Here is a 12,431-nt window from a genome sequence, read left to right as displayed (position 1 = left end):
TTATACATAAACTAAGACAATCTTATAATAGTATAGATAAGATAATACAAGCCATCAACGTTGAAAATTTTAGAATTTACTTGTGTGAATAAATGAAAGTTGAAGAATTTAATTATGATATAAAAAAAAATATGATATCTGAAAAATATCTGACCAATCAATTGGAATCATAAACGTGGTAGACAATAAATAAATTTCTTTTAATATGAATTTGACACTTGGTTGAAACTTGAAAAGATTCCTAAATATGGTACGGTGGTTGTTGCTCACTTATTTTTTGTTTATAAATATGCATGTCAATAACAAAACTCACTTCATTTAATGTTTTTGTCTCAATGAAGTAAAGGAGATAGAATCTTAATTATGAGTACTAATCATATCGTGCAAGAATGAACCTGCCCAACTGTACAAACAGGTGTAGGAGCACATGGAAAATGTTTTGTTGCATTGATTGTTAACTAGAAGAAAGTGAAACTCAAAGATTTATCCAAACGCCTTTAAGGTTTAGAAGAATTGCAAGCAAGTGCCATTATATCAAGTCTCGTTAAATTGCTAGATAATATATCATAATTTAGTAATTTGTAAATAAATTTATATAAATCATTTGTCTTAGTTTAAAATAATTCCACTTAAAATTAATTTGGAGAAAAACATGAACTCGATACTTAATTAACTAATAATGTAAAGAAAACTACAATTAGTGGTTCATATGAAATATATGAACATTATTTATCATTTCTTGGAGATGAGTTCCAAATGTAAGGATTATTAAATAAAAATGGACATTTGTAAATGTGATTAGATGATCTCAAATATTTATTTTAATCAATTAACAATGGAAAATATTGGTTAAGAAAGAAAATTAAAACCAAATTGGTAATCACTCGATGGCATAGAACCACAAGCTCTCCCATGCTATGATGGCCAGTGGGTCTCATGTGCACCCTACTTTGTCTCTTCCCCAATTTAATTTATATATATTATAAATCATATATATATATATATATATATATATATATATATGATCATAATCGATAGGCAATTAATGTCATTGAGATTACATGAGTATTGAAAACCATTTCATTATCTATAACATTTTGATATTTTTTTGAAACTAAAGATAAAAATCTGACACATTAAAAAGAAAAAAAAACTTGTAAAACGACAATAGAAGGAATGGATGCGCTTGTATTTTTTGAATTTAATTGTGAGAACATTCCAGACAACTAAGAACTCAGTGTATAATATAACAATAATAAATTCCTCTTAGTTGTCTCATCCCAAAGACAATTTATAAAATGGATTACCTCTATATGGTTTAAAACTTTAAATATCAATTCAATTTCATTTCCTTTCATTATAATTCTTTCATTTTTAACAATGTCTATCTTAGATCTCAAAGCACGGCTTAGAGCACACATACAATCACTATTTGATGAGGTAATTGAGACTACTTTGTTCTTGTTAATTTCTTTTTAAAAGCTTTACTTTATTGGTGATTATGTAGCTTTTTCTTTTGTTCATCTCCTATCTATTATGAATAATCAACTTATAGATAGTGTACTATTTTAATACCAATTTTATTGGTTTTGTAGAGTCATATTTATTTTATTTTTATATGAATTATAGTCTAAATTTATAGATATTTATTTGTTTATTTTTATAATAGCTTTTCATAAATATTTGGTTCCAATGTAAGGTTTTGCTCTTGTTTGAAAAAAGAATGTTGTTTCATTATCTAATGAAATAACTCTTAATTGAGCTTGACAATTTAAAGTGTTTTCTTAATTAATATTGAAATACTTTTTTTTTTGTAATTGTGTTTTATCATTGGATGGATCATTATTTTTCATTCATGTCATCTTTTGTAGGGCATCTTGGATTCTTTACAATTTGCAGAGTTACAAAGTTTACAAGAATTAAGTGATCCAGCATTTGTTGCTAATACACTTGCTACATTTTTAAATGATTCACAAAGGGCCCTTGCTGAAATGTCCAAAATTTTGTAATTCTATTTCTAATTTATTTTATTGTGTTTAATTTTAGCTTCCAAATTTATTAGTTATTTTATGGAATAGATTTGATTTATATTCAAATTCTTTTGTAGGGACCGTCCTATTGTAGACTATCAAAGGCTAAAAGTTTATGTAATGCAGGTGAAAGGGAGTAGTCTTAGGTAATAAGTAAATAAATTTTACAATTCTATATATAGGCACGAAATAATCAATAATGTTGTTATCATCATTATCTAAGCCTTGTCCTAATTATATGGGCTAATAGGCTTGACTTTAATATATGAATAAGTAGGTGAGATGTTAATTAAACCCATGCATGCAAGGGGTTGAATAGAAAATTTAATTAGGTTCGAGTTGGCAAATTTGGATTTTGACATCAGTTTAGGTCTAGGCCAAGGTCCATTCTTAGGGTTAGCCCTTAATTCAACCAAAGCCATCTAATTTATAACCTTGCACTATGTGTGTATGTGTGTGTGAGAGAGAGAGAGAGAGAGAGAGAGAGTCTTAAGGATGATCTTATTAAAGAGAGTAATGATGGATTTTATTAGAGAAAATTAAGACCCAAAAAAGTTTTTATTGTGATTTTTATATTTTGATAATTCAATTTAAAAGAACAAATAATCAAATGTGTGAGAAAAGAGAGAAGGGAGAGGTCCATGTGAGCATTGAGGTGAAAGGACTCTTGGCCTCCCATCTCTCCTCTATTATACAATATAAATAAGTATAGTTGAGGCAACGTACAAACCTTGAAGAAAATGATCTGATGAAAAAAAAAATATATGGGCTTGGTTCTTTTAAAATCAAATTAGTTACAATGGTGGAGGTTAAAAATGTTGACTTTGCGATTAATATTTTTCTTTTAAAATACAAAAATAAATTTTTTCTTTCCTTTGAAACTATTATTGATACAACTATTTAACAAAACAATATTAAAAAAATTTAGTTTATTCTTAAGAGTTCGACATCATTGAAATTAGATGTTCTAATAATTTTAAAATTTTAATTAATTAACTAATACTTATTATTAAAGATAATTAATAGATCCTTTTAAGTTAATATCCTTTTTGTTTTAGATTTGGTAGTCATATTATAAAAACAAATATTTTATATGCTCCATCCACATAATATTTATGCAATTTCTTTTTTCCTTTTTGCATTTGGTGATGCAGTATTGGTGCTCGTTTATTGGTACTTGCTTGTACAGAATTTATCCGAGTTTCTAGTGGTCATTTTAAAGATGGGTAAAAAACATTTCCTCATGGACTTGGTTGATATTATATTTGCATGTGCCATTCAATAGTATATTATTTACTTTTTAATTATGACACCAAAAATGCTCAATATTCATGTAATTCAAAAGAAATTATTATTATTTTTTTGCATAATAATTATACTAATAAACTTTAGGATAAATTACAGATTACTACCCTGCACATTGGGGGTAATGACACTTAGCCCCCCAAACTTTCATTTGCTACAAAGACTTCTTAAAGTTTCAGATTCCAACACTTTGTTCCCTTAGTATACTTCGAAAAAGATTCTCATGTTACCATCTTGTAGTTGTTAAATATTTTTAAATCCTAAAACTACCATTTCTATCATTTTTTTGGACCATTTTACCCTTTCTCTTACATATTTGTGTAAACCCTTTACTTATGTTTCTTTATCACACAAAGGCAAGAAAGAGGTAATATTGATTGCCTATCACATTTTCATCATTTTGAAATGTCATCTTCTTTCCTATACAATATCAAAAGGGCATTTTAGTAAATTAACTTATTCTATTGCATATTTAATGGTGAGGGGCACAATGTTGGAATTTGAAAATTCAAGGGGGTCTTTGTCACAAATGAAATTTCGAGGGGATAAATGTCACTACCCAAAAGTATAGGGTGGTAATTTATAATTTACCATATACTTTAATATTCGGATAAAAATTAACATCTTTAACCACTTAAGTGTTGTATTTTGCATAGTAATCTTAGTGGCTTTTTTATTGTTTTTAGAGACCAAAAATATTACTTTTCAATTTAAATTAATGCTTTTTTTATTTTATCATTTAAATATATTATTATTGCCTAAATATTCATCATAATATACATGCTTATCTTATTGTATTATTTGAAATTCTTAAATTTGTGTCTATATAATATATTTTTAAAACATTTCAACTATTGACAAATATGTTGTCATTTTAGATGCATAAGAGCCTTGAATCGGATGAAAAATGAGCATTATCATCTACAATGCCAACTTGAGACAATTATCCAGGTAAATAAAATAAATTTGTGAAATTTATGATTTGTTTCCCCTCACAAATTTTTTATTGGTTTTCTAATGTATTGTCTCAAACCCCTACCTATGTTAAATTATCCCCTTGTATTGTGATAGATTCCCCCAGCTATCATTGTTTATAAGTTATAACCATACAAACCTATAAAAATTATGAGGTAGAGGAATCTATAAAAACCCCCAATAAACTTCTTTAATTTATATTAATTTTTATCTTATTCTATTTTTATCATACAAATGTAGTTTATATAAATTTGCAAATATTAAATAATATACCTCTTATCTTTCTCATGTATATTACCTCTTACAGTATGTACCTTATGCATGCACTCATGATCAATTTTTTATACATACATACATGCTTAGATTTCTATGCATACATACATATATATATATATATATATATATATATATATAAAATAAAAATACATATATTATGACACCAGAAATGTATGATACCCAATAAATTGATAATTAATTCTTCTATATTTTCATTAAAATTCATAGAATATTTTAATGGATTAAAGTATTTTATGAACGATACTTTTTAGTACCATATAAATTGCCTTTTAAAAGATTTGACTCGGAGGATATAATGTTGAGAAATCATTAAGCTAATTTACATGTGATAAGTATATATGCTTCAAGTTAACTAACTAAATGATTATAAGTATTAAATATATTTTTAGTTGATAAACCATAAAATAAATTATTATTAAAATGTGTTAAAGCTTAATTTTCATTAATAGATATCTTAGAGGAGCATGCAAAAATGGTGTTTTTATTATTCTATACTTATGTGGTAACAGTGACACAATCATTGCTTGATCACAAACAATTCATCTTATTTATTTATTTGTAACCTCAATTTTTTTCTCTAAGTGGAGGGGCATTCAACCTAATTAGGGATGGTATATGACCTTACCTTACCCCATGTTTAATATGCCACAATCACTTTCAACTTTGACCTCTTTAGTGTGATGAGTCATACAAAAGTTGGGACCATCAAGCATGGCTAACATTTCAGCTCTTATTGAAATTCCAAACTCATACGAATTAGATAAACTAAATTTAAACTAGCCAATATGATTTCTAATGGCACTCTCACCTCCACTAAGGCCTGAGTTGCCCTTACAAGTACCATCCATATTTAATTTAAATAGAAAAGTTTAGGATATTTGCTACATTACTATCTTTGGGTGCTGTTTGACAAGTCTTTTTTGAAAGATATTTTGGAAGACCTGATAGCCAAAAGACAATGTGAGTTTTTGCATTAAGATCTTAGTAGCTTGAAGACTATTTGGTTAAGGTGCGTTTTCTCGCACAAAGATACAATGAAAAAAAGTAAAAAATCTCCATGTGGAGCTTTCCGAAAATAGCCCAAAATGGGTTTTACACGTCTTTTCAAGGCGACATCTTTTGGCAATTAGATCAATATTTTTCCAACTAAATGAGAAAAGATCAAAACACGGGCTGTCAGGCTTCTAAACAGCTAACAATCCATGCAAAAAGATGTGTCAAACAGGGCCTTGGTTAAATCCTTAACATTTTACTATTATGATTCCTTCCCTCGGCTTCTCTAAGTGACTTCCGTAGTTTTCTAATTTTAACTTTAGCCATGGGGACTCACATGTAGATTTATTTGAAATATGTTTACCACTATTGTTAACTCATTTTATGACTTTAATAATTTGATGACAGTATTAGACTGAGAAAATGCTTTTTAATTAATATGTAATTCTTCTAAAGTCATACTCTTCACAAGATGATAGCTGGAATCGTTCCTATTAGTTGGGTATAAAAATTGTGCATTGGCACTAGGGGTGATCATTTCCATTCTGTAATGTATATAAAAATATAAATTATATACTAGGTGTGTGTATAAAATATGTTAATATATATTATTTATATTCATTAATTGACACATGTCCATGAGCCAATTCGCGTTAAAGTGTGTAATTTATTCTCTTTGGTTATCCATTCTTATATAGTTTTTATATAGATGAATGCAAAGCCTTGATTCTCATAATTAGCCAATGTGAAACCTTGAATGATAACTTGTTTGTCCAACTATTTATTTAAGGTAATTATGAGAATCAAATCTTTGCATTCATTTATTTAAGAATAAACAACAGTATGTGTTGGGTGACTGTATTTTTTAATGTCATAGCTAGTCCTAAAGCCCATCCCATAATCACCCCTAATTGACACTCTTCAAACCATAAGAAAGATCATTTTAAGAAGATTTTATTTTTGGTATAAGAGAAAATCTCAATTCTGCATCATAATATGTTATATCTCCCATTCGTGTTAAATAAGAAGGGTTTCAGTTTGCTATGCCAAAATATAATCATGAATTTAATTGCAACAAGAAATATAGAAAATGAATAGAAATTTATGATCATGAGAATATGGGATTTATGCAATTTGGCAAATTGACTATATTTATAGACAAAAACAAATAAAAGATTAATCAAAAGGAAATTACCATAGAAACACAAACACAAAAGGATCCAAAGAGCAATAATAATAATAAGTATTTCACAAAAAACAACAACAATAAAGTGGCTCCCAAGAGTTGCCTACATATACCACTCTTTTGCTATCTATTCTCAATTAGGGGGCGTTCTTTCTTTAGATTTTGAGAGGGGGGAAAGTTGGTCAATGGGATTTTGGTTCCCATTGATCCCATGTTCTTTTTTCAAATTTACGTGGGGATCAGAAAATACCCCTCCTAGGTGGGTAAATAACTTTCCCACATAGGGGGAAAGTTGCCAGTACTTGAATGAGCCAAGAATGACCTTTTTAATAATGGATTTTTATGGCTAAAATGGTCATTGCCTTATTTACCTGGAAAATAAAAGGACATGGGTATGCACTTGCCCGAGTAAGTGTTTCTCAGAAAAAACTTACCCAGATAATTGCATTTACCTAGGTAAGTAACTTACCGAAAAGAGAACGAGGCCTTAGAGTCAAGCTAGATAGGAGATGTAGAAAAAAAACAAATTCCATGATAAACCAATTTGAGGGGCTAGGATTATAAGTGCCAAATTAAGAAAAGTGAAATTTTAGGAAGAAGGTTTTATATGTATGTATGCATAAATTATATCAAACAACCATGATAACTCTGGTTTGTTCTTTTTTGTATTGCGTTTATTTTTAATTATTTATTTATTGATTTCTTAGTTTAAGTGCCATTTGCTTGTAAAATAGTAAAAACTCAAGTTGAGAAGGGTAAGAAAGTGGGTTCAAGTCAAACAACAATTAGTTGTACAGAAAAACTTGTCAAAAGGTTAGGTCCATATCTAGTCTATCTGTCCAAGACTCTGGATAGCTAAGACCAACATTAAAGCTATGTTTAGAACCATGGTTGTTTATTCAAAAAATGCCTTCACATTGGATCCACGTAGGAAATTCAACTTAAATAGTTGAACTCTTGTTTGGTTGAATGTGTTTTATTTGCAAAAAATGGGGATAATTGGCCATGCCTCGATTTTTAAGATAATTTCCATTATAGGAAGCAAAAAATGGTGATTCTCCTAAAGTTCACATCAGCGCCCCGCAATGCCTCACAGCACATCCCGACCTTGTATTAGGAACATCTCTCCATGATAATACGGGAGATTATGAGACTTCATCGGAAGATATTCCCAATACAAAATCGGGATGTGCTGTGGGACATTGTGGGCCGCCCCCTTATGGGGCGTTGATGTGAACTCATTCTCCTAATGTTCGACCATTGCTAGCAAAGGTTTGCTCATCTAGATCCTATGTGTCATCCTACAAAATGTTCGGGTGAGACACAAAGCATGTCTTCCAAATGATAAATGGGGATCCCCTCATTTATTAGTTTGTTTATTGCCATTTTCTAGTAGTTCATTTTCCTTATTTTTATTATCTTCTTGTTTTTCCCTATTTTCGTTTTTCTGCATTTATTTTTCCCTATTTCGTTAGATATGCATATCATTATACCAATGCATATTAGCGATTAGATTTGGCTTATTTACAATTTAGTTTTTTTGCCAATGCCTAACTAGCAGCAATGAAAAGAAAGGAGAGAGACGAATCCATGGCGTGTAATGGCATGGCCGTTTATTTGAAAAACGCTTCCAGATAAATGGCTACACTACCAAGTACCAAACACATACCAAGTATTGATCCTTTTTGATTTCTTAGTTTCTGGTATAATCCCTATCTAAATTATATAGAAACATAGTACAAAAAAATATTATGATTTATATGTAGACTTTATAATGAGTATGTTGAAAAATATAATATTAACCTTATGTCAAGGCTAAATTGTTATATACTCTTTTTTGTACCTTCTTTTTAATAATGACTAGCTACTTTTTTTTGAACCAATAAGGATACACATTCTTTAAATAAGAAGTATTAGGTTCAAAAGATGAACACAACTTTGACTGTTTGATCTAGCTAATGGAAATTGAAATATTGAAAAGCATTTCAATGTTTTAAAAATAAAAACTGTATCACCTCCTCGATTCATTATTTTTGTCACAGTGACCAAAAAACTAGCCAAACTTTGGGAAGGTTTTGTTGTAAATTCATTTATTGATTGTGGAACATTATGCATTTTATAACCATTTTGAGATCCTATAATTAATTTGGTTATTTTTTATATTTATACATTATTTATAACTATTAACTTTTATTTGGTATTTTTCTAAAACAATTATAAATTGTCATTTACATGTTTCTATAATCCTTCTTTTTGTTGTATAGTTGGAGAGGCAGATCTTGAGCTTTGGTGGAATAAACTAATGATGATGGGGTTGGTAATTGTGTCTTTCTTCCTTCATATATGCTAAAGAAAATTTTAAGAGAAGTCAATGCTTTGTATTTGATTTCCTATTAGTTTGAATTTTTAATGAGTACTATGTTAGTTGAATTCGATGGAATGTTTTAGCACTAGAAATTTCTAATTTCTATTGTATTTTTTTCTTGTTGAATAGGACTTTATAATTATGAGGTTCAAATTATATTGTTTCTTTAAATTAAACTTCGATTTCTTATAAATTATTTATTTTCTAATATGCCATTCAGCGAGTAAATGGTTCACAACAATAAAGGGATAAATAACAGGAGCTGAAGATTCAATTAAGCTGATTTAGTTGTTTTGAAGTGTTATATATAGGGAATGTGGTCAGGTAACAGTCCCTTCATTTAAACGCGTGGCACTCTAATTTTTTAGAAAAGAGGATTTTAAAATTGGTTAATTCCACTTTCAAATAGAAATTCTACCTTAGAAGTGGTTTATTAAAACACATTCAATCCACTTTGAAGTGATACAAATTTGGCTATTTATCAAAAAAACAAAATAAATAGTAAATTCTAATTAAATTGGGTTATTGTTTATAAATGAGACCTCATTTAATCTCTTAAATCACATTAAAAACAACATAAATTAATAGTGATTTTCAAACAAAATAGGTCATAATACATTGTGAATTACAAAGATGTAAGACTCATATTAATTTTTCTAATTAAATAATAAATTTTGCTCAGAAAGCATTGGTCATTCTCTGGTGCTGTTTAAAGAGAAAACGGATTAGCTGAATTTTGTAACCGTTTTATAGGTTATGGGACCAATCATTTTTCTCCACCCTATGACCGTGCATGTGGCCCACAACCATTCAATCTATTACTTGTATTTATGAGTGTGGAACAAAATGATTGGTCTTACGACCATTAAAGAACTATTAGATGAGTTCATATCTGTGCCCCACAACGTCCCACAACATATCCCTGCCATGTATTGGGAATATCTCCCGATGATGACATCATTGATTTTGATATTATCATCAGCAGATGTTCTCAATATAGAGCAAGGATGTACTGTGGGACGTTGTGGGGTGCAGATGTGAACTCCAAATAGATTCAGCTGATCCTATCTCATTCAAAGAGGCTGCTATCAAACCATCCCTAGGTCTTTAGAGTTTGATCTCAAACCACGATCCTAACCCTCCCACCACGGTAGCACCCTTGAGATGTAACCTGTAGGACTGTAGGTGGTTATCCTTCGTCAACAATCAAATTGGTACCACAAATTCTTGAGCTACCAATCCAAAGTAGACAATTCGAAAACTACATCATCTTTGGATACTGATGTAGGCGCACATGGCCTTAACCAGTAACACGTGCACATGGCAGGCAACGACACCCAGGATGGACCCAATGAGGGTGTGTGTAGAATAGAGGTCGGCGTGCTATCCGGAACCAACGATGTGGCTGCACGTGGTGGCATCGGATGGACATGCTTCTCAGGATCTTGGCTCAGCACCTCGACAAATAAGGGAGACCTCAACTCGACACTTTGTTAGCTAAGGGAAACCTTAGCTCGACACCTCGTCTAATAGGAAAACCTCAACTAGACACTTCAGTAGTTAAGGAAGACCTCGATTTGGCACCTCGGCAATTGAGGGAGACCTCGGCTGCTTGAGAGACCTACAATCAAAGGTAGCTGAACTCGAATTTCCGAGCTTTTGACTCGAACCTGATAATTTATGAATGAGCCCCTCCACTAATTACATATTGGGTAAATCTCTTAAATTACCCCTACTGTTTAGCTATTGTCTTGCGGTACCCTTAAATTTCATGACAATTGTCATAGGGAAGGAAACAAAATGTCAAATTTGCCCTCCAGTTCACCTCCGGAAATCATTCCAGCAATGACACGCCTTCTTCTTTAGCTGTGATCTGCAACTCTAGCACCTCCTGCATCTTCAACTCCACCAAATTGCAATCTGCTTCAGCTTCCCTCAATGAATTTACAACATCTTTATTCTCCCTTTATGTTGCCGCAAAGCTCTCGCTAACCCGTTCCGCCCTCTCGAAATCCTCGGCTTCACAAATTTCCTCGAGTTCCCTCTCCAGCTGCTTGTACTTCACGGAGACCATATCCACATCTTCAGACGCCTTCCTTCTCCTCCTTGCCACCTCCTTCCTTGTTGCCAAAACAGAGAAGCCAATTTTCGTGTTTGTTCCAATTTCTTAGAAATTTGAGCCCTAATTTTCTGCAAGCTCAAACCTCCATTGGAAAGATGCCAGTCAGTCAGAGACGTGCCCTGTTTGTTCACGCTGTAGTAAAACAGTGGAACATACTCTTCTCCATTGTGATTTAGCTAGGACAATCTGGTTTGGATCCCAACTGGGTTGCCGTTTCTTGACTAGAGAAAGCAACACCATAAAATCCACTCTCTTATCTTGGCTTAATGATGCGACGCTCTCAAAGCTGGAAAAACAATACCTGTGTTTAAACATGGCTGTAATTATCTCGGTTATTTGGAATAATAGGAACAGTCTGATTTTTAATGGCATAAATCTAAATCTACATGATGCTCTGAAATCTATCAGCAGGTGTATCAGCCAGCCAGCAGCGTAGAATCTTGCTCCCAATCAGAGACAGGACAAGATCGTGAGATCATATAATATTGACCCCGTTCGAGTGCTACACATGTACGTTTTGAAACTGTTATGGTGGACGGTGTTTTCTCCCATTAATTCTAGGTATGCTGGTGTTGGTGCAGTTCTTTTTGCTTGATTTAAAGGTGCTCTATTCTCAAGTACTACTCCAAGCTCACCCATCTTTGCTGAAGCTCAAGCCTTGCTTGCCGGGATTAAGCTAGCTAGAAGCTCCAATGTGAAGAACCTTCAGAACCTTCGGATCTTTTCAGATAACTCCAATCTGGTTCAGGCTACTTCAAGCAACTTCTCCTTGAAGAAATGAAAAGTATGTTCCCGAGGCCGGTGCTGTATACTCAGCACCGACGCCGTAGCGCTGCCGGAGAACTCCGGAAAGCTGCCAGTGTTATATACTCAAATCAGTGCTGTATACTCCGGGTTCTTTGTCTTGACACGAACCGTAGGTGACTTTCAGGGTTCTCCTTGAAGATTTGAGATCTGGGTTCTCCTTACAGATCTCAGTTGGACGGTGAGTACCTACATTGAAGCGGCGGACGACGGGCCAGATCTCAGATCTGGGTTCTCCTTGCAGATTTCAAATGGACGGTGAGTACCTACATTGAAGCGGCGGACGACGGGCCAGATCTCAGATCTGGGTTCTCCTTACAGATTTGAGATCTCCAACCTTTCTCACCGTTGCAC

General features: G+C 32.0%; 1 protein-coding gene across 1 annotated transcript; it reads left to right on the top strand.

Annotated features, from left to right (window-relative positions):
* The first annotated feature begins 1,380 nt into the window (after positions 1-1,380).
* Positions 1,381-12,054, top strand: LOC104591382 (histidine-containing phosphotransfer protein 1-like). The gene is made up of 7 exons (XM_010250172.1): positions 1,381-1,440; positions 1,872-2,005; positions 2,108-2,176; positions 3,185-3,256; positions 4,214-4,286; positions 11,685-11,742; positions 11,876-12,054. Exons 1-7 carry the CDS (start codon positions 1,381-1,383, stop codon positions 12,052-12,054), a joined length of 645 nt encoding a protein of 214 aa, XP_010248474.1.
* Positions 12,055-12,431: the final 377 nt, after the last annotated feature.

This window comes from Nelumbo nucifera, chromosome 6 (genome assembly GCF_055504915.1).
Source record: "Nelumbo nucifera cultivar China Antique chromosome 6, China Antique-T2T, whole genome shotgun sequence".
Classification (NCBI taxonomy): Eukaryota; Viridiplantae; Streptophyta; class Magnoliopsida; order Proteales; family Nelumbonaceae; genus Nelumbo; species Nelumbo nucifera.
The sequence above is the reverse complement of the archived record's forward strand: the minus strand, read 5'-3'. Positions and strand labels throughout refer to the sequence as shown.